This window comes from Hyperoodon ampullatus, assembly GCF_949752795.1.
Source record: "Hyperoodon ampullatus genome assembly, chromosome: 3".
NCBI classification, from domain to species: domain Eukaryota; kingdom Metazoa; phylum Chordata; class Mammalia; order Artiodactyla; family Ziphiidae; genus Hyperoodon; species Hyperoodon ampullatus.
In genome coordinates this window covers 114,179,809-114,204,314 of record NC_136916.1, presented here as the reverse complement: position 1 = coordinate 114,204,314, position 24,506 = coordinate 114,179,809, and the positions used below count along the sequence as shown (strand labels likewise).

The following is a 24,506-nucleotide window of genomic DNA, read 5'->3' as shown; positions in this document are numbered from 1 at the left end:
TTGAAGCTGCCCGTACACAGCTCTAAGGGGCCCTTTGCCAGCTGGCCTCATTAAATCTCTGATCTGCTCTCTGAGTTTTGTTGTCATGGTGTGTTCACTCTTGGACACTTTTGCATTTCTGTCCCAGGGCTCTTAGGTTCACACCTTCGTGTTTCTCCCATCCTGGGCTTTAACTCTTTCTTAGGTAGAATTTTGCCTCATGTCTAATCCCACATTTATCACATTACTGTCGTAGAGAAAAAGAATATTTTCCACAATTGCTTTTTCTCTTTTTCTGAAAACTTAAGATCCTGGTCCTTTCTCTCATCCCAGACCAAACTCTGAGAAGGAAACAGTTGTGTCTATAAAGTGACAGATTTTCCTTTTTATATGCAGCACCCTCCCTCCCTGTTCTCCTGGGTAGTGCACTGTGGCTTATCTATCATTACTCTGGGTGTCATATAAAGAAATTCATTCTATGAAAAGCCTGAGATTTTAGAGAATGGAGAATCATAAAGCTAAACCCTGTGGATAAAGCCTGTCTTCTGTGTTCAGTGTGACCAATGACAGCAGAAGACATTTGGGAACCCACAAGAGGCAGAACATGGCAAAGAGTTTCTGACACATAAAGGTTCTTTAATAACTCTCTTATTTCAGTGGTTTTATCACTTAGAAAGGCAGATGTTATCTGTTTTCTGGATTTGTGGTGAGTAAAAAGTTTTTATTCTGCATATGCCTATTACCAATTATGATTTTTGACATGTTATAAACATTATATTACAATATTATTGTGTTACAAACATTTGGTTTCATTCTTCCAATGAATGTGGTAATATACAGAACACTTAACTAATCATATACTGAGCACTAAAGAGTAAACAGCTCAGAAATATTCATAATTCTGGCTAGGAAAGACGTTTACTTCAACTGACACACAGAAAGCTTTCTTTTAAAAAAAAAAAAAGTGCTGTCATGCTAGATCCACTTAGCTTATCCGATCAAACTCCTCAAGGTCAAAACTTTAGAAGGGACTACAGTTTCAGGTCATTCAGAAAAATCATCAGGGCTCCATATTCTCAAAAAGTTTCAATTTAAAAAGTGACACATAACACACCACTGTAAAGCAATTATACTCCAATAAAGATGTTAAAAAAATAAAATAATAAAATAAAAAGTGACACATGGCAAAGAAATTTACACTGATATTGTACAAAAATGTAAAATGAAAACACAAATATTTTCACCTCCCCAGATCTTTAATAGCTACAGCCATTTGCTATTCTGGCCAAATTGCTGAAGATTGTGACTAATAAACCTTCCACAAAGAAACAATGATATTTAGCTCTGTCCTGCTCTTCCCTTTGAGTCACCTGGCATGTAAGGGCATCCAGTAAATACCAATAAATACCAATTTTGCATAGTAGTTCAGAGAATGGGCTTTAGAGTCAGACAGTTCTGGATTTAAAACCTAATTCTACCACTCATTATATGTGGCCTTGGACACACAAAACTTAACCTCCATGTGCCTGTTTCCATATCTGCAAAATTGGGATCCTAATACCAACCTCATAAGTTGCTATTAGCATTATATGTATATACTCACAAAGGAATATTACACAATGTCAAAGTAAGTGAATTACAGCCATACTCAATGAGATGAATGAATCTTGGCATTATAATGTTAAATGAAAAAGAAGTCCTAAAGATAACATACAGCATGATTACCTTTTAATAAGGTTAAAAACAACTAAAATTAAAAATATTCCTTCTTCCTAGAGGAATGCAAGGAAATAAAGAACATGGGATTCAGGATCATAATTACCTTAGGTAAGGATTGCAGGGGATGGAATAGGGCTGGGAAAAACACATGATGAGGTATACATCACCATCAAGATCCTGCCTGTTGTTTGGAGTAGGAAAGTCTCTATTTATTATCTTACTTTAAAAATAGCTAAATAAATAAGAGTCAGGCATAAATGTAGTGAGTTTAATGAATGGTGATACTGAAAACATAAACATGCTCTAAGGAAAAAATGTCTTTGAAGAAATAAAAGAGCAAAGAGCATGTGATAATCTCTGGTAGCTTTGAAAGAAAAATTCTATGATTATTTTCAGGCACTAAGATGCACATGGTAAGTAATGAATTAGGGGTAGTGAATATTCCCTAGTGGCTACAAAGTATTTGTTAGCAAACGACTAGAACTCTTAGGAATTATTCAATGATTTGGAAGCCTAGAGATTTCTTTCTGTCTCTCTCTGTGTCTCTTAATCTCTTTTATATTTGTTACAAGGACCTAGCTGAAGATAATGTTGATGACACTGTATAAGCCTAAAGCATAAAGCTAATGCCATTTGGCAGCACCCAATTATTATGTAACATCTTTGGGCTTATAATGTTGAGATTTCTATCCTTTATGAATGCACCATTACAAAAAGTAGAAATAATGATTTACATGTATGAACTCATAACCGCATAAGATAAATATTACTAGCATCCCATTTTATAGATGAAGAAACTGAGGCACCAGGGATCATACAAGAAATATGACCAAGGTCACACAACTGACTGGGGCCATTAACCAGTTCACTAAAGCTGCAATATAGATACTATAGAGAGAAAATAAATTTCACAACATCTAGCCTACTGATGACCGGGATGTTTTATATGGTACCTGTTAAGTTCAAACAACACAGAGGGAAATATCTGAAGACTCCATCTCCCTGCAATGGGGGGTTAGAGTGAAACAAGAGGAGGTCAAGTAACAAATCATCTGGATGTTAGATTTTAGATAGTGAAACCCATTTGCCTTGGCAAGAGACTTTTTAACTTCTGGTTTTAACTTCAACTCAGTGGTAGACAAGGAGTTCAAGTAAAACAATGTGTAGATGTGTAATGCAGACAGTTTACTGAGAAGTACTGTGGTCTTACCTTGGAGGGGGCCTCCTCTTGGGTTATGCAGGTGAGCAAGGGGGGCCTGTCTGTCTGGCAGAGGGAAGGTGAACTACATGTGACTACATTCTCTGATATGTAGATTGCTGGAAGACTGCAGAGCAGAATGTGAGATGAATAAAACCTGGTCCTAGAAGGCTTTGAGAAGGAATAGTTGCTTGGTCTCAAGAAGTTCTTTCCTTCTTGATTTTCCCCTTTCTCCTCTTTCAGACCTGTTAAGCCAGCAAATTCATGTTTGCAACCCCAAAGCCTTAGGCTGACACCAGCCAGAGTTCAAATAATCACTGCATTTACAGGAGGGTTCAAGCAGTACAGGCTAGTGTGGCCAATGAGAACAAAGATTTCAATTTTAAACTGCTTTTGAAAAGATATTGAGTAAACCATGGGAACAAATGAGGGGAACACTTCTTCTTCATGGACATACAATGAACATGTACACAGCCATGTTGCTAAGTTTGACATTTTTCTATAGTGGAAAATACCTCTAATGTAGGAAACACTTTTATTTTATTTCTTCCTTCCATAAATAGTTGGTTCTCTCATATGTAAAAATTATGTTTCTTTTTGTTAGCATTAATGGTCTTATATTAAATCATGTGTTTTTATCATATCAATTTATGGAAGTATTTTTAGCCACATTATTTATAGAACATTTAGGTCTGCCTTTCAAAGTCCTCAGTAATCTTTAGTGTTTGCTGGTCTGCTTTTAATTTATCAAAGCCCCCTCCTTCAACAGGCATTGCACAAAACACACAAGCAGCAGAGATTTCCCCTATACAATGTGTATTTGATATGCTTAATGTTCATCTTTATACACACACAGAGGTTGGCATATAAGAAATGTGGAGGGTGCCTATAAATTCAAGGAAACATTTAAGTGCACAGTGATACATAGATACATGGGTATAATACTTTACGTACTTGATAAATATTTTATCCCTACCATAAAGAAAGCTTTTTATAAACTTTGATTGTTTTTTATTACCTTAAAGTATTGCAGTTGTTTCTCAGCATTCATTGTTCCTTCCTTTTCTTGTCTCAGACAGGAATTGAAGATGAAAAGCTCTGTATCTCTTAGCCACCCTTTCAGTTCTTTGATCCTGACCTCCAGCTGCCTTACCAGGCTTCCGCTTTCAGGAGAGAGCAGGTCACGTGCACCCGACCCACTGTGCCCTGCCATTGTGTCCTGGATCTTCTCTCCTAGGGTTTTCTAATGCATCAGATTAAAAACAAAAACAAAAACACCAACAGCAAAAAACAAAAACATTGATTAGTGTAGGTACCAAATACGTATCACAGTTTGGCTGGTGACAAGAGCCACCTGGAAGGTGTCTGCTGCACCTCCCACCTCACAACTGACATTCAGTTCAGATTAGCTCAATGTTCCGTTTAGGATTCGATTCTCGAGCCATGGGTGTTGTTCTGACTACCACTGGAGGCTTACGAAGACGTCATTCACTTCTAATTTCCTCTAACAGAAAGGAGCTTTGACCCAAAAGTTCACCATGGTTACTGATAAAAACTCATTTCAATTCTCATGACAGGAGTTTACAGTAAAAATTCTCTGCATAAAATTTTCAGGAGGTAGAAGTTTGAGTTTAATCAATATACTAAGGAAGCCAAGAGTAGACTGTGCATGGAGAATTAAATTCCTTTTTTTTGTTTTTTGTTTTTTGTTTTGTGAAGTACAATTCCCTAAACCTTATGACACAGGACTGTTAAGAAGGGGTAGCCTCCTTGGTGCTGTTGATTTTACCTGACCTAGAAATTGTTCAACCCTTCAATTCTTCCCACTTTGCATTTGTGGATGCTAGACTTTCTAAAATATGTGTTAAAATAAGCCCAAATCCACTATGCTAGAAGCCTGCTTAGATGAACCACTATGGCATGAAGGTATAGTCAGGAAAGGCTTTTTTTTTTTTTTTTTTTTTTTTTTGGTGGAAAACACTCTCTTTGGAGAATCAGGATGAGTTAATCTATAATGATGAATTAAAGCTACAAAAATAGGCTTTAAAACACAAATAAAATTAAGTCAACAAACATTCATCTGCTGTGTAGTGTTCCGTAAATAGTTATCTTTAGGAGAAAAATCGTCTTTCTTGGCAACACCCTTGTATTTTCATGGTGCAAATATTGATAATTTGAAGACCCTCAGTGGAATCCAGATTTAGCTATTGTTTTTATGCTGTAACAAAAGTAGCAGCAGGAGGTGAAATCAATGCCCTTGGAGGGTAGGGTCACAAAAAAGAATTTATTGCCACTTTTTTGTTCTGGAACAGTTTGCAATCATAAATTCTTCATAAACAGAATACTTCAGAGAATGGTCCATCTTCATAAATATACGACAGAGGACATCAATTTCATTTAATTCACAATTTGTGTCAGCACAGCAGATGCCAATGCCTGCCTTGATAGGGTTGTTTAATATGCAATTGAGACAGAGTAATATGCAGCACAGGGGACAAAATTTCACAGATTAAACTGTACGCACCACTGACATTTCATTCTAATGTATTTCCATTCCACACTGTTCACCTTAGATGAAAGTAATATTAAAAACCATATCCCTCTATTTTACTATTGTTAGAAGTTAAAATCCTTGTCTTTAAATTTTTTTCATGCCAATTAAAATGTAATCATGCCAATTAAAGCAGTATGCCTGGTGGTGGTAGTGTAGCACAGGTTTTGTTAAAATCTTCCCAGCAGCCTTCTCTCCCCAGAAATCATTACAAAACTCTGCATACTGCATTCGAATGATATTTTTGTTAAAATGACAACCATTTTTAAGGTATCTGGCTCATAAGGGATAGCTAAATATTCTGTTTCTTTTTTTAATGTTATCTTGATTTAAAATTTTTGTTTAGGGAGCTATATACATGACATACTTCAAACAATTTTCCAAAAAGATTATTGTTAATTATTTACCTAATTAGAAATAGATATGTGAAAATACAGCATAGGCAGACTATCGCTTTATCTATCAAGCATATAAAGTTGCTGCTCTCATCTATATAGTAAACAGTCTTTTAAAATGTCAGACACTAACCACATTTCTCCTGTATGAGATCAACGAATTCTGTAGAATTTAGTAGGTTCTGATTTAAATCACCATATTATAAAATGAAAGCCATTAATTACTATTGAAAAGTAATGTAACAATAGGTCAGAGTAAAAACTTTTAACGTTTTAAGTTACTTTGCACGATTGCAGAGTGTGGTGAATTTAAATGAGAAAGCAAGGATTTAAACTTGCAGTTTTTTAATCACCTAGATTAAGCATGGCATAAACTGAACACTGGCATTCCTCCAAGTCATCAAGGTACATGGAGAGCTTTTTATTCAAAATATTTTTGGAGTATTATTTCTTTAAAAATTAAAAGGCAGGAAAGGGAAGGCATGCAAAATCATGCTCCATAACTGACACCACCCATACTTAGCTGTTATAATTAATCATTTAAGTAATTGACAAATTTAGCTTACCCTTGATTTGAAGTGAAGGCAATTTAGGAGAGAAGTTGATGAAAAAATACAGTTTAACCTCTCTCTCTCAGCTGTCTTCCAACAAAAGGACAGTACTGTCTCCTGCACAGTGCCATCCTGGTCTCTGGGTAACAGAATCTCTATATTGCCTTTTTGCCAGATTCTTGCATCTCAGTCTTTGGCTGAGACCCAGCCCATCATTGCGTGAAATGAATTACATGAAACTTTTTTTTTTTTTTGGCTTTTGTTAAAAGTGAGCTGGAAATTGAGGCACAAAACAGAGGCCGATTTAATTCTGCAATTCAGATTTGGGTCAAGTTTGCCTCTTTGTTTTTGTGGCTTTAGTGTGACTTGAAAGCTATAGTGACAACTCCACTTTTCATCTGAAGGGTACAGTAAATAGTTAAACAGTGGATGTCTCTAACATGTACCTTCAGAATAAATTCTATTAACATTCATTCAAGCATGACAGTCAGTGTATATCAGATATACTGTATTATAGTTGACTTGGTGCATACCCATAATACATGGCATATTTTACTTACTTTTTTACGTATTAAAGAACCAAAATTATTAAAAATCTGAGAGAAGGCAAGTTCAGAGTAAAAAAAAAAAAAATCAACAGAAGAGGAAAAGCTGTGTTCTTCCCCCATAATAGCATGAATAGCTTGTTTGAAATGTAGGTAGTGAATTGAAAGAGAGAGATATTTGTGCCTCAAATTAGAAATCAGACAGGGTGCTTCACAAAAAATGTACACGTAATCTACAAACAGTAATAAAAATGCAAATACCCCAAGCAGTTCCCATTTTTCATTAATTGAATCCACTTTTTCAAGGAGATCATTTGGTAGTAAAACGCCACCTTTCTTCAAAGCTTCAACCTTACTAAGCAGCTCCGTCTTTTTCAGGTCCCTGATGGACATTTCCACACTGTATCGCTAAATCGGGAAGAGAAAAAAAGATACCATTAGGGAAAGAGGTGTTCTTAGAAAATCTTTGAGCACAAAGTTAGTGAGGCTCATGGGTGTTAAAAGTTTGTGTTTCCAATAAAATTAATGGGGAGGCTAAACTAAGAAATTTGAGTTGTTGAGAAAAATTGCTGAAAACAGTTAAAAATATACAAATTTCTCACATATACACAAACATCCAAGGTATTCCATTTAGTTGACTACGATTTATGTCTTTCCAAACGAAAGTTTGTACACACATTTGATCTTTATCTTAAAATACTCCAAATAGGAACATACCTGGTCTAGAGGGATTTAATATCAAAATTAGTTTTGGCCAACATTTGGCTCCAGAATACTGCCCATCACTCATCTCTGCCTCCCAGAGGACTGGTCTCAGAGTGGTACAAATAAAATGATCCCTAAAAAGTGTGTAACTTCCTCCTTATCCTATAAGTCCCCTAAATTCTGTTAACTTTTTTTTTTCATTTTTCTTTTACTTAAAAATTCTGTGTGGGCTTGGAGAAGAGGTACATATAGAGAGGAAAAAACAAAAAAACACTGTTTTGAGAATGGTTACAAATCTACGCTTCCTTATTGATTGTTGTAAAATGTCCCAAACATCACAATCGATTACAGAGCTCTCTTCCCGCAATATACATTGTATTCTAACAAACTGCCAAGTGGGTGTCTCCTAAAGGATGTTTTGCTGGTGATAATAAGTGCTATTTAATGTGACAGTTAACTAGGGTGATTCTCTTCAAATAACTCTATTTGGATAACTTCATAGTTAGAAAGTCCTATATTATGGACAACTATATATGACTATGGATGTATTTTTAAAATGTGCACCTAAAAACAACTCTGAATAGAAAAACTAGATTCTGGTTAGAGTATTAAACATATTTTACAACTTTAGCACATTTCCAAATGTATACTGGCAATCCCTAAACTTCTTTCTTCAATGCATAAAAGTTAGGTTACTGGGGTCCTTGGTAATAATACACCATTGTCCTAACTGAGCTAAGATGAGCACCTTACCAGATCTAATAAGAAATGCTTTTGTCTGGGCAAAGTAGGAAATCAGCACGTTCAAAACATGCCCAAGCACTTGGGTGATTTTATTCACCTTGAAAACATGATACTATGTAAGATCCCAAACTAAAATACAATTGGAAGCAGCTTAAAGGAAAAGAAGGTGTAAAATTCCTGTTTCAGTTAATAGGCCCTCAGCATTTTCCTGCATATGTTTGCATACTTTTAGTTTCATATTTTAATCTTTCATTTACACTAAACATGCACATCATTTGTATTATGTAAACTTCTCCAAATGTTAGTTATTTGTGGATCACAGAACAAAATGTTTTAAATGAGGTGATTTAAAGCATTTCGTAGTATTAATGAATGTTGATCAGGGTGTCAGAGTATCCAAAATTACATGAATATGCATAATGAAAAGAATCAAGGGTTGCTTTAGAGCTCTTTCAGAATTTGGCCTGTGATACATGGGAATTCTGATTGTATTTTCTAATGGCAGGCAATTACCAAGACCACATTACTCCAACACTTATAAAACACACTGTCCACTCGAGTTTTCTGGACTCAACACTCAAACACGTATTCTAGAAACCTAAATAGTGTTTTATTTATCAGAGTAATGATTGGAGGAGAGGGCAATCTGCTTTATGTAATCAGAGTCCCATCTAAAGATGATATGGCTGACAAAGATTTACATAATTAATTTGGTAAGACTTCTTTGACATAATATTGGGGGAACTAGCATTTCAAGCAAGCAGAAGAATCCTATTCAAATCTTTTGCTTATGCCATGTGCGTTAATTGACAGAGTGGGTCCTCCAGCTGTGCCACCCGGGATCAACCTCGACCAGTTATCACTTTCACTTGTAACAAGCTCACCCCCCTTGTTACCCCAACTTTGAACAGCTCCTACACAGCAGATCAGTCAAGAAAGACAACAGTTTAGATGTGTCCCATAAACATCATAGTCTTGTAATAATAAAAATATAAAAAACAATTAATTTAATTTTAGACATAATAAAATAATTTTCTCTGTGAAATCTTGTACCGGTAGTCACTGCAACAGCTATTATAAAAGGTTATTACATTTAGAAACTTGTCTTTAAGTATGCTCTCTGTCTTTGTCACCATGTAACCTACTGTATAAACAGACCGATGAAAGATGTGATTGATGGACAATGCCTTCAAACTATAAAAGCTAAGAGAATACAGCTAATTGTTAGATATATTGGTATGTGCATGAGAGGTAATAGAACGTCATGTAATTTAAGATGAAAATATTTATTTTAATTTTTGAAGCACTCTGAAGGTTGAATCTGATATAATTTAGGGCCTCAAGCTGTATATGTCATCATGCCAGAGGGATATATTTTTGTTGATGTTAGTATGTTTTTGCTTTTCTCTCTCCAACATTTTCATAAGCATTAGAGAGGGACAATCAACTGCCAGCTCTATTAGTTCTCGGTCATTCTATCAAGTAGGGCTACTTTAGCCTGTGGTGAGAAAATAATTTAGCCTTCATATTCATTCCGTCCACAGCAGTAAGTGAGCAGAGGTTGCCCCATTGTGCCCTGTAGTCTAGGGATGTTATGATATAGACTACTCTTCAATAGTCAAAAATGAGATTAACAAAGTTAAAGTCAGATGGCTTTTCTTGAGTGCTAAGGTAAATAAACATCCAGTATTTAATTTCCCCACAGCACCTGCTGTGGGCCTGTCTAGTCAAAAATAAAATATATTCTATTGAAAGGGCGTATTTACATTATTAAGTGTATTTGCTTGGCCAATTCAATTTTGACTAATGAAGCCTCCTAATAGATATGTGAATGATCTAAATTAAAGACACAGGCCACTCCTATTCTAAATGTCACTCCTGTGTGTATATAGAGATATATAAAGAAACCTTTAAAAACCGAATTAAAAATAACCACAAACACTAGCTCATTTTTAAAGCTAAGAATTAAAGAAGTTTTTAGAAAATTCTTATTCAGTGCTTCCTTTTTAAAAGCACAAATACTAAAATTGAATTATAAAACAAAGTCAGCCAAAACAGGACTTCTGAAGTAAATAAAATTAGAAATGCATGAAGACTTGATTGAGATAACTTTTTTGACAGTTATGCTAAAGGGATTTTTCCCCCCAAACCTTTTTTTTTCCTTTTTTTTTTTTTTTTTTTTTTTTTTTGTTAAAAATCACACCGAAAATTCTGCCCAAATGGAGACTGGAACAATGCCTTGAAACAGTGTTAATTGTCACCATGGAAACCAGAAGAATAAGCCATTTTGAAACTGGTATAGAAGGCACACATTGAGCAACTCAAGCATTTTTCTGCCTCCCTCAATGTTAAAGAACAAGATGCCTTGTCACTGTGAGGTCAGAGAAAGAAAGCGTCATGAAAGGGATGTCAATGCTCACCGTCTAGTAAGTAAAAAAATAAAAAATAAACTACATACAGCTAATGCTACAAGACTCTACCCAGTGAATCTTTTTGAAATACAAAGATCATCAAAAGATGGCCAGGATTGGGGGGTGGATTCCACCTAAGCAAAACTTCAGGGCTATATTATGTGAACCTTGCCCCCAAAGCTCCCTGGGAATTCTGCTGTTGTAATAAAACTTCAGAAGAGGAAAGAAAAAAGGCAGCATGATGGAATTCAAAATAATGCTCTAAAAAGCACACAGAGAGATTAAGACATCCATTGTAAGACTTTTGTATGGTGCTTCTGTTGGTTATGCTGAAAAGAGACCAGACATTGCTGAGCGGAGAGTGAAGTTTTGGCTACGAAAAACACAAGAATTAAACCAAAGAATTTTCTTGATTATTAGAATAGGGCTGTCAGATGCTGTATCTTCAGGGTTTGAGTATTTACATCTTACACTGTTTTTTAACTGGGCTTCATGTGATTTTATATGAGGAAGAGTAAAAGCAAGGAAAATGATCTAGTTATTATAATTACAGTTTGATTATCTTTCCCAGTGCAAAGTAATACCATAAACACCTGTATATCCAGCATAATCCCCTTTCCCATAAACACACAACAGGTAGAGAAAATACACTGAGAAAATAAAATGTATTATAGTCTATCAACAAGAAAGCTTATGCTAGGAACACACCAAAACACCAAACCACTGGTAAAATTATGCGTGAAAATATGCATTTTTGCACAAAAATGCAGGGATGTATCCGTCTATGACTCCCGTATTGTGTTTTCGGGCTACTGTTTGCCCTCCTCATGCGAGGCTTCATGGTGGCCCCTCAGCAAGTCCATGCCTAATGCCATTCAGTGGTGAACAAAGAGTCTTTTTATATGAAAGTCCAGGGTCCACAGCTCAGCTGTACATGCTGAGTGCAGGAATCTGCTAGAGGCCAGTGTCCCCTTTGCAGCAGTTCTTGCACTGCCCCCTTTTTCAGAGCACCCGTGTCCAGCATCTCACAGTGCATGTGATGTTTCACATGGAGCCAATATCACCAACACTTAGGGAAGATGTTCAAGATTGAAGAAGAGGGTTCAAGCCCAAGACAAACAATAAGTTTGTCTTATTGTTTTGTCAAAAGTCTTTATTTCTTGCAAACTCCTTGTATTTTACCATTAGCAATTTATGGCGAATAACTGCAGAGAGAAATTATAAAGACTCCTACAATTGTCCTTGTAAATTGATAATAGGCTTTCTTGATTGGGATAAATCTGCTGCTGAGCCTTCGGAAAAATTAAAAAGTGCAATGTCATTTAAAATTGCCAGAACTCACACAGCAAATTACATCTGAGGTTAAGAATTGAGTTTTCCCCCCTCTTCTAGCTTATTTCATTTGCATGATCTGGAAATCACATTACATTGGCCATGTATTGTTAATTGGATATAGATTGCATTACCTTTAATATAAATCAAACTACAAATATTAAAATGAATTGCAAATTCCCTAATAGAAGATCATAAAACAATCTTTTTTAAAGTATCCCCCATTAATAATTTAATTCCAATTATATCACTCAGAAAACTTAAGTAGGAAACCTGGCAACTTATTTCTCCAATCATTCCTTTTACATAACAAATACCTAAGGCTTTTTAAATAAATACCCAGAGCAAAATTCACTGTTATAGAACAAAAATAAAAAACAACCATGACTTAAAACTTTTCAATGCCAATTTTAAGTAAAATACTGCATAAGAACACCAAATCTGCCCGTCTTGTCCCTTCCCTACCCAGGTCTAGGGTGAGAAAAAAGTCTCCTACAGAAAAGATTTACTAAGTTTAAGAACTACTGTAATCATACTCTGAAATTATAAAATTGATTATTATTCTTCTATTTATTTCTTAAAAGGTCCTCTAGCCCCTTAGATTTTTCTATAAATTTGATGTCTTTCTGAAGTCTTTGCATGGCCTTTAATGAGTTTATATTAAATATTTAATACTGTTTAGGGCATATCCACTACTACCAAAAACAGTTATATTCCCAGCAGTCCCACTGTTTCAGGCAGAGGACTTGATTGATCCTCCTAGCCTGAATTGAGTAGAATGAAAAGAAGCAGTTGGAAAATAGCTGCAATCATTTAATGCAGATGACCTCTGACAGCCTCGCAGCTCTTCTATCTGAACAGAAATTTGCATGGGGTCTCTGTGCAGAGGAACAATGTAACCTAAATGGTAGACAATCTTTATTCTAATGAAGTGGGTGTCAAGGTCAATGTAAAACTGCAATGATAAATGGTACACCACTAGGCAAGAGAAGTTGCATAGGCATTGTAGTGCTTTCACATTAATTGAAGACTGAAATGCGCTGCGTGAAAAGCACAAGCCTCTCTTTTCACCATAATGTGTTAATGCACCAATGCCGAAATGATTTCAAGATGTTTGCCTGTTGACATGTATCTTATTGCAAAAATAACGTAAATATGAAATTATGGCACAAAATGGATATTTTTAGAATTTAGCTTTTTCCCTGAATATAATTACAAAAATCTAAATGAAATATCTCCAAACAACGTCCTGACACCTAATGTAATTCCTTTGATCCCCCTTCCTTTTCTTTTTCTATTTAGACCTGTCTTTAATTAGTTTCAACCAGCCACCTTTCATAGACCCTTCGATGGGTACTTTCATACTGAGCTAAGTGTAAAAGAGGACCGAGTAGAGGAGAATCATTCAAATATACATATTTTCCCTCTTACTTCTAAGTTTTCTACTTGGTCTGCAGTTAAGATCTTCAGGTGTTGTCTGTCCTGAATAAAAGTGTAATGAAAAGCCCATGGTTTGCAAAAGAAAATAACTATTTTCTAGCATGAGAACTAGAAAACTATAATCTGGTTGTTTGACATTGCCAAAATGACTACACAGCAATAATTACACCACTTCTTCAGTTGATCTAGCAATTTTGTGGCAGTCAATATTTTTCTTTATATGAAAATAAGGACAGTAAGCTGCTTTTAAAAAATCCTGATCTATTTAAGCCTGTGAAGGGAACATTGTTTGCTAATACACTCATTAGCAACCAAGCATTTTAAGTTCATCAATTAAACAGGAAATGGAGTTGCACCGTTAGTCACAATTTGCTAAAATACTGATAAGAGCATATTGCTGATCATTTGAGAAACATTTCCAGGCTCACCCCATAATATGTTATAAACTGGATGCATTTTTATGGTTGACATTTTTTTCTGATTCCCGTAGACTCTGTGATACAGCCACCTTTCACAACACTAAGCTTCCTGCTACAAATAGATTTTAATAATGGAATTAGAGTTATACTAGTCAAGAATGGTCTGTAGGTCTTTCGGTCTGCAGTCTCGGTGAATAGAAGGCTATTGGTATGATTTACTATAAAATAACTGATATTGCTTGTTTGAAAGTCTGATGTAAAAACAAACCGTCTCAAATAGAAATCGACATTCCTGAAATGGTAATTCAGAGAAAAAAAAATCTCAACATGAATAAGGATAGTGAAAAAGGAAAAAAAGTTACTGATGAAACTGTTTAAAAAACTGTACAGCTTCATCTGCGTGTGATTTGTCAGGTCTGAAGCTTTGACGTGCCCAAGGGGCAGACCCCAGCGGGGAGTGGGCTGCCGAGCTAAATAGCTGTGAAAGAAGTCTTAATGTAGGATGGAATTCAAACTAACCTTGACATGACCTCGGGAAAAATATGCAAAAAGTAAAATGAATGCACTCTGCAAGATACATCCTAATTTTGTGGTGGAGCTGGTTAGTTTTACAAACATAACTGAGACCTTAAAAGAAAAATAGAGAGCTAGTAAAAGGGGAAAACTTTGGAATTCAGGCAAAAAAAAAAAAAAGATGTAAGCAGGCATGATGTGTTACGGTGAAGGCATGTGAACCATTTGGAAAGAATCCAAATAAAAACCCACACCGAACAATATTGTTGTCAGCCTGTCTATTCAGGAAAATTGGTTTTTTTAGGTTGAATATAAATGACACAAAGCCAAGATTACATCATTGCATTACAAAGTCTGTTGTGGCTTTTAGCTGAACAAGCCCCATGGATCTATTGGTTTAGGACAGTAATTCAGTAAGGAGGTTTTAATGTGTTATTTTTCCTCCAGTGTCAATAAAAAATAGAAGAATTTAAGAAAGAAATATCGTGAATGCTCTCTAGTCTCTTCCTTGCTTTTGGTCCATATTTGATAAGCCAAACTCAAATTTTAGTTGATGCACTGAGTCTTGATTTGACTTTATCGTAAATTTTGCGTGTTTTGAAGTGATCGGCTTAAGGAGGAAGGCATTTGTTCTAGCTCCCCAGCCAAGGACTGGCTAACTCACTGGATATACGGAAATTTTAATTGAGTGTCAACTTGTGCAGAAATTCAATCCTATTACCTTCTCAATGCAATTTTGGAGCAATACCAGTTAGTTAGTACACTACTAACCAGACTTTAAACATAATTAAATTACTAAGAACATACACCCCAAATCTAATGACTTAAATCCCTACAGCAAGGATGTGAATTCCTGGATCAGGTATATATGCTTCTATTAGATTTTCATAAACATAAAGTGAGCAGAAGGATGCAATCACTTAGTAGTACAGAAGTACAAGGAATTTTGCTAAGAACCTGTTGAACAGCCATTTGTAAAGATCACTGCTTAATAGATATGTCATGCCATAGGGCCCTTATTTTGGTTTAGTCTTATTCAGTATTTTTATTAGTGAACATATTTGTATATGGCATGTTGATTAGATTGCCAGATTATACTAATCTCATTTATCAATAAAGAAGAATAAATATTTTAGCTCAGATATCATAAACTCAAGCACCTACAGGTAGTGGTATACTAGTAAACTGGCTCCCTGGGGGAGTGATTTCCCTGGTGTAAATATTCCCATCATGGTGGTTACCAAGCTACCAATGGTTGCTACTGATGGCAAAATTCCTGAATATTTGACAATCAGCTCTCAAAAGCTAGAACTAACCAGGTCCAGCACCCCACTACCTGGCATCTAATGTACAGGAGTTGAGTATAGATAAGTCATCTTCTATCTTTCATACTCTAACTATTGCTAGGGTCATAGAAAAAGAGAACTATTGATATTTTTCTCTACTAAAAGAAAATGCATAAATGTGATGATAACTAACATTTGATTCTAGTCAAGGGGAAATAAGAGGAAGTAGTGTGGATTACGGAGGATAGGCGAGCACAAGTTTCTCTACTCAGCTCTGCCAACTGTTCCTGTGTGGAAATATGGCTTCGATATGGCTTCTGTATGGCCAGGTACACATCTGAAGAGAAGACAGAATGTATATTTTTATGTGAAATCTTATAATTTTTATATGTTGAATTAAAACTTTTTAACACTGTACACGTCAACCTATGTCTCTGAGTTAGATCTGAATTTGCAGGCAACTATTTTGCAGTGTCTATTTTAGACGACGATACTAGACTCCAAAGAGAACACAACATGCTGGCACAGTAGATGAAACCGAAGAAGGAGATAGGACAAATATCAAGCCAGACAGAGTTAATAACCATCCCCTCCCCTCATACAAAAAAAATAGAAATACAGAAACTGCACAAAGAATGGAGGTGACTAGGTTTCAACTGTCTTTAGGTTCAATGAGTCAACAGACAGTGGAAGGAATGTTAAAAAAAAAAAGAAAGAAATATGATTCGGGACTGAACTGAGACAAATCCAGGGTCAAAAAAAAAAAATAAATAAAGGGCAGAAAAACACACAGCAGGTGAAGGAGCAAAATAAAAACCTGCCAGACCTAACAAATGAAGAGGTAATAGGCAGTCTACCTGAAAAAGAATTCAGAATAATGATAGTAAAGATGATCCAAAATCTTGGAAATAGGATAGACAAAATGCAAGAAACAGTTAACAAGGACCTAGAAGAACTAAAGATGAATCAAGCATCGATTAAAAACACAATAAATGAAATGAAAAATACTCTAGATGGGATCAATAGCAGAATAACTGAGGCAGAAGAACGGATAAGTGAGGTGGAAGATAAAATAGTGGAAATAACTGATGCAGAGCAAAATAAAGAAAAAAGAATGAAAAGAATAGAGGACAGTCTCAGAGACCTCTGGGACAACATTAAACGCACCAACATTCGAATTATAGGGGTTCCAGAAGAAGAAGAGAAAAAGAAAGGGACTGAGAAAATATTTGAAGAGATTATAGTTGAAAACTTCCCTAATATGGGAAAGGAAATAGTTAATCAAGTCCAGGAGGCACAGAGAGTCCCATACAGAATAAATCCAAGGAGAAATACTCCAAGACACATATTAATCAAACTGTCAAAAATTAAACACAAAGAAATCATATTAAAAGCAGCAAGGGAAAAACAACAAATAACACACAAGGGAATCCCCATCAGGTTAACAGCTGATCTCTCAGCAGAAACTCTACAAGCCAGAAGGGAGTGGCAGGACATAATTAAAGTGATGAAGGAGAGAAACCTGCAACCAAGATTACTCTACCCAGCAAGGATCTCATTCAGATTTGATGGAGAAATTAAAACGTTTACAGACAAGCAAAAGCTGAGAGAGTTCAGCACCACCAAACCAGCTTTACAACAAATGCTAAAGGAACTTCTCTAGGCAAGACACACAACAGAAGGAATATACCTACAATAACGAACCCAAAGCAATTAAGGAAATGGGAATAGAAACATACATATCAATAATTACCTTAAATGTAAATGGACTAAATGCTCCCACCAAAAGACACAGAGTGGCTGAATGGATACAAAAACAAGACCCATATATATGCTGTCTACAAGAGACCCACTTCAGACCTAGAGACACATACAGATTGAAAGTAAGGGGATGGAAAAAGATATTCCATGCAAATGGAAATCAAAAGAAAGCTGGAGTAGCAATTCTTATATCAGACAAAATAGACTTTAAAATAAAGACTATTAGAAGAGACAAAGAAGGACACTACATAACGATAAAGGGATCGATCCAAGAAGAAGATATAACAATTGTAAATATTTATGCACCCAACATAGGAGCACCTCAATACATAAGGCAAATACTAACAGCCATAAAAGGGGAAATCGACAGTAACACAATCATAGTAGGGGACTTTAACACCCCACTTTCACCAATGGACAGATCATCCAAAATGAAAATAAATAAGGAAACACAAGCTTTAAATGATACATTAAACAAGATGGACTTAGTTGATATTTATAGGACATTCCATCCAAAAACAACAGAATACACATTTTTCTCAAGTGCTCATGGAACATTCTCCAGGATAGATCATATCTTGGGTCACAAATCAAGCCTTGGTAAATTTAAGAAAATTGAAATTGTATCAAGTATCTTTTCCGACCACAATGCTATGAGACTAGACATCAATTACAGGAAAAGATCTGTAAAAAATACAAACACATGGAGGCTAAACAATACACTACTCAATAACGAAGTGATCACTGAAGAAATCAAAGAGGAAATTTAAAAATACCTAGAAACAAATGACAATGGAGACACCACGACCCAAAACCTATGGGACGCTGCAAAAGCAGTTCTAAGGGGGAAGTTTATAGCAATACAATCCCACCTTAAGAAACAGGAAACATTTCGAGTAAACAACCTGACCCTGCACCTAAAGCAATTAGAGAAAGAAGAACAAAAAACCCCCAAAGTTAGCAGAAGGAAAGAAATCATAAAGATCAGATCAGAAATAAATGAAAAAGAAATGAAGGAAACAATAGCAAAGATCAACCAAACTAAAAGCTGGTTCTTTGAGAAGATAAACAAAATTGACAAACCATTAGCCAGACTCATCAAGAAAAGAAGGGAGAAGACTCAAATCAATAGAATTAGAAATGAAAAAGGAGAAGTAACAACTGACACTGCAGAAATACAAAAGATCATGAGAGATTACTATAAGCAACTCTATGCCAATAAAATGGACAACCTGGAAGAAATGGACAAATTCTTAGAAATGCACAACCTACCAAGACTGACTCAGGAAGAAATAGAAAATATGAATAGACCAATCACAAGCACTGAAATTGAAACTGTGATTAAAAATCTTCCATCAAACAAAAGCCCAGGACCAGATGGCTTCACAGGCGAATTCTATCAAACATTTAGAGAAGAGCTAACACCCATCCTTCTCAAACTCTTCCAAACAATATCAGAGGAAGGAACACTCCCAAACTCATTCTACGAGGCCACCATCACCTTGATACCAAAACCAGGCAAGGATGTCACAAAGAAAGAAAACTACAGGCCAATATCACTGATGAACATAGATGCAAAAATCCTCAACAAAATACTAGCAAACAGAATCCAACAGCACATTAAAAGGATCATACACCATGATCAAGTGGGGTTTATTCCAGGAATGCAAGGATTCTTCAATATACGCAAATCAATCAATGTGATACACCATATTAACAAGTTAAAGGAGAAAAACTATATGATCATCTCAATAGATGCAGAGAAAGCTTTCGACAAAATTCAACACCCATTTATGATAAAAACCCTGCAGAAAGTAGGCATAGAGGGAACTTTCCTCAACATAATAAAGGCCATATATGACAAACCCACAGCCAACATTGTCCTCAATGGTGAAAAACTGAAACCATTGCCACTAAGATCAGGAACAAGACAAGGCTGCCCACTCTCACCACTCTTATTCAACCTAGTTTTGGAAGTTTTAGCCACAGCAATCAGAGAAGAAAAGGAAATAAAAGGAATCCAAATTGGAAAAGAAGAAGTAAAGCTGTCACTGTTTGCAGATGACATGATACTATACATAGAGAATCCTAAAGATGCTACCGAAAAACTACTAGAGCTAATCAATGAATTTGGTAAAGTAGCAGGATACAAAATTAATGCACAGAAATCTCTGGCATTCCTGTACACTAATGATGAAAAATCTGAAAATGAAATCAAGAAAACACTCCCATTTACCATTGCAACAAAAAGAATAAAATATCTAGGAATAAACCTACCTAAGGAGACAAAAGACCTGTATGCAGAAAATTATAAGACACTGATGAAAGAAATTAAAGAGGATACAAATAGATGGAGAGATATACCATGCTCCTGGATTGGAAGAATCAATATTGTGAAAATGACTCTACTACCCAAAGCAATCTACAGATTCAATGCAATCCCTATCAAACTACCACTGGCATTTTTCACAGAACTAGAACAAAAAATTTCAAAATTTGTTTGGAAAAACAAAAGACCCCGAATAGCCAAAGCAATCTTGAGAACGAAAAACGGAGCTGGAGGAATCAGGCTCCCTGACTTCAGACTATACTACAAAGCTACAGTAATTAAGACAGTGTGGTACTGGCATAAAAACAGAAAGATAGATCAGTGGATCAGGATAGAAAGCCCAGAGATAAACCCACGCACATATGGCCAACTTATCTTTGATAAAGGAGGCAGGAATGTACAGTGGAGAAAGGACAGCCTCTTCAATAAGTGGTGCTGGGAAAACTGGACAGGGACATGTAAAAGTATGAGATTAGATCATTCCCTAACACCATACACAAAAATAAGCTCAAAATGGATTAAAGACCTAAATGTAAGGCCAGAAACTATCAAACTCTTAGAGGAAAACATAGGTAGAACCCTCTATGACATAAATCACAGCAAGATCCTTTTGGACCCACCTCCTAGAGAAATGGAACTAAAAACAAAGATAAACAAATGGGACCTAATGAAACTTCAAAGCTTTTGCACAGCAAAGGAAACCATAAACAAGACCAAAAGACAACCCTCAGAATGGGAGAAAATATTTGCAAATGAAGCAACTGACAAAGGATTAATCTCCAAAATTTATAAACAGCTCATGCAGCTCAATAACAAAAAAACAAACAACCCAATCCAAAAATGGGCAGAAGACTTAAATAGGCATTTCTCCAAAGAAGATATACAGACTGCCAACAAACACATGAAAGAATGCTCAACATCATTAATCATTAGAGAAATGCAAATCAAAACTACAATGAGATATCATCTCACACCAGTCAGAATGGCCATCATCAAGAAATCAAGAAAGAATAAAGGCTGGAGAGGGTGTGGAGAAAAGGGAACACTCTTGCACTGCTGGTGGGAATGTGAATTGGTACAGCCACTATGGAGAACAGTATGGAGGTTCCTTAAAAAACTAAAAATAGAACTACCATATGACCCAGCAATCCCACTACTAGGCATATACCCTGAGAAAACCATAATTCAAAAAGAGACATGTACCAAAATGTTCATTGCAGCTCTATTCACAATAGCCCGGAGCTGGAAACAACCTAAGTGTCCATCATCGGATGAATGGATAAAGAAGATGTGGCACATATATACAATGGAATATTACTCAGCCATAAAAAGGAACGAAACTGAGCTATTTGTAATGAGGTGGATAGACCTAGAGTCTGTCATACAGAGTGAAGTAAGTCAGAAAGAGAAAGACAAATACCGTATGCTAACACATATATATGGAATTAAAAAAAAAAAAAATGTCATGAAGAACCTAGGGGTAAAACGGGAATAAAGACACAGACCTACTTGAGAACGGACTTGAGGATATGGGGAGGGTGAAGGGTAAGCTGTGACAAAGCGAAAGAGAGGCATGGACATATATACACTACCAAACGTAAGGTAGATAGATAGTGGGAAGCAGCTGCAGAGCACAGGGAGATCAGCTCGGTGCTTTGTGACCGCCTGGAGGGGTGGGATAGGGAGGGTGGGAGGGAGGGAGACGCAATAGGGAAGGGATGTGGGAACAGATGTGTATGTATGACTGATTCACTTTGTTATAAAGCAGAAACTAATAAAAAATAAAGAAAGAAAGAAAGAAAGAAAGAAAGAAAGAAAGAAAGAAAGAAAGGTAGCAGATAGGTCAGCTTGACTGTGGTTTACTAGGCCCAAACCTGTAGTCCTGGTTCTCACTGGGTTCCATGTTCCAATAGGGACCTAAGCAATGTATTAAATATCCAAAGGAGAGCACTTAAGGAAGGGAGAAGATTAAACACTTATCCAGGGAGCAAGCTGTTGAAGAAGCCGGAGATAGATATTCAGCCGAGAGGTAAATAGGAGTTGAAGATGACAGAAGAGAGGGAAGAACATGTTAGTAGATTTGGAATATTTAGAGGACTAAATAGAAAACATTAATTTGTTTCATCTGACCTCAGAGGTCAAGCCTGGGATCAAAGACTGAAGCACAAGAAGAAAGAAAGCTTGGGCGATAGTGAGTTCTCACTCACCAGAGTTATTCAGGCAGAGACCAGAAGTCTACCCAGTTGGGATATTTTATGGGATAATGAGGCACTGAATGAGGATTGGTCTAGAAGATAGTCTAGAATTCCTCTCTATTTTAGAAAGTTGAGCTTCTTTGGGCCCACATTCACCAGATCAGCCATAACAATCATGTTATTATGTGCAAAAGAAATGCCAAGACTGAAAAACAGCAAGTTAAGGAGAAGCTGTCACTTGCTGGAAAGAGACTCAGATATAAGATACTCATGCAGAGAAACCCAGGAGAACAACAGTGGAGCAAAGACACAACCACATAAAATGTAAGCTATACAATCTAAGCTCAAATACAGAGAACAAAAAGAAAAGGCAAGGTTGCCTGAAAAATTCTCAAATCATCTTCAATCTGTCCTACTTTAGAGGCATATTTGATGAATTCCTTAACTTAAGGAAACCTTTTGGGTCCTTTTTTGACTAAATATTTTTAGGATATAGGAAACTTCCACTATACAATTTATGCAGTTAGGCCCATATTTCAAGAAGTCCTTCCTGTAGATTTTTTTTTTTTTTTTTTTTTTTTTTTTTGCGGTACTCGGGCCTCTCACTGCTGTGGCCTCTCCCGCTGCGGAGCACAGGCTCCGGACGCGCAGGCTCAGCGGCCATGGCTCACGGGTCCAGCCGCTCCGCAGCATGTGGGATCTTCCCAGACCGGGGCATGAACACGTGTCCCCTGCATCGGCAGGCGGACTCTCAACCACTGCGCCACCAGGGAAGCCCCTCTGTAGATATTTTAAAGACAAACTTCACAAATACCACTCTCAAAATTTTTCTTCCATTGATATATATCAGAAATTTCTCTAGCAGATATCTAGGAAATGTGTTATAACTCTTGCTGCCAGCAGTGTGGGCATAATGGCAATTTCTCCTACATGCTATGAAACTTCATGGTTCTGCTGTATTAGGTCGAAAATCTGCACATCTCAATGGGTTTTCTGTTCATTCCAATGCACTTCAGTGACGATGTGGATCATTGCCATAATACATCATGACTGTTCTAATTACAGTTTCATTATGATATACCCTATCAGGGCTGTTGTAATGTCATGTCAGCACATAGTAAGAATAGTTATGCAATTATGTAATATCTGTTAGAGTATGCAGTGTAGAATGGAAAAAAAAAGAAAAAAGACATGAGGAGCAGCAGTTAATGTAATGAAACTCAGTTTTCTCCTTTAAAAAAGTTTCTAATTTAAAAGTACCATTTCTTTTGTTTCCCATCTCCCAACCTAAACAAACGCCTTCAAACACATTTATTTTTGTTTAATTGGATACTACTATATAATTGAATGGACTAATTTTTTTAATAAAGCAAAATAAGAAGAGAAAAGGGAAGTCCTTGACTGTAAGCTGTTCTCTGTATGTCACAAAAGAATAAGATTCACCTAATATATGCGACAAGAAATCCAGTAAAAATTTAAGTGTAATAAATTAAAGCCCACTGAGGCTTACTGTTATGCAAACTTCAAATACAACGTCACATTCTTCTGTTGCCCTTGATCTCTTGTTGCACATAGAATTTCTTGCCTCATCTCCTAAAACTCAATTGACCAGCTCTGTCTTAAAAAAAACTATGATAATGAAATGAGATAAAGCATTAGCATCCATATTTACTTCTCTAAATTATGACCATAAGTATTCACTTGCCTTTAGTCCAGCTGCCAAAATATACCCAAATATTTATAAAAATAGAAATCTTGTCATTTGTCATAAATTTGAAGAATAAACTCTCAAAGGATGAGGGCATGCCTTTTTGGTCAACCATGGAGTATCCTGAACATTTGAGGCCTTCAGAAAACACGGAGTCAACGAATAGTTTCTCAAACTAAGTGATACATGAACTGCTTTTTGTTGTTTTAATATACAATCATGGGAGAATTTATATATCAAAGCTTACCCCATATCTTTATAGCTGAATTACAGGCCCGTTCAATGCATTTATAATAGAAATGCTGACGAAGCCTAAAGCATGGATGTGTACAGTTGTGCAGCAGCAGCCATTTCAAATATAGATATATTTTTAGCATTAGGAGGGACTAAGTTTGTTTAAATCTGGACTTTTTTTTTTTTTACAATTGCAAGTAATGTTAATAACACACTGTAAATGTTAAGGCTAAGTGTGCAATGTCAAAATAGATTGAATCTCTCTGAAAATTGGAAATTCAGGCTTTTCAAACGTAATCCAGATGTTTGGCTTTTATTCAGATTTCAAGAAAGAGGGAACTAATATGATATAAAATTCATACATGCATATTTCATTAGTGCCTTTTGTATCACTGAATTAAACATTCTGAAACGTGCTTTTCCCAAATCACATAGAGTTTTAAACCAAAGCAGTTGCCAAGATGTTGCTCACCTCAAAAATAATGCCAAAT

General features: G+C 36.0%; 1 protein-coding gene across 1 annotated transcript in view; it reads right to left on the bottom strand.

Annotated features, from left to right (window-relative positions):
* The window catches only part of AKAP6 (A-kinase anchoring protein 6), a gene marked incomplete at both ends in the record, with an annotated part of 373,598 nt that overhangs the window by 78,344 nt on the left and 270,748 nt on the right, over positions 1-24,506 (bottom strand). The window contains 2 exons of the mRNA XM_079701375.1: positions 3,915-4,139; positions 7,200-7,346. Coding sequence (XP_079557501.1) covers positions 3,915-4,139; positions 7,200-7,346 — 372 coding nt within the window. The remainder of the gene's footprint in view (positions 1-3,914; positions 4,140-7,199; positions 7,347-24,506) is intronic.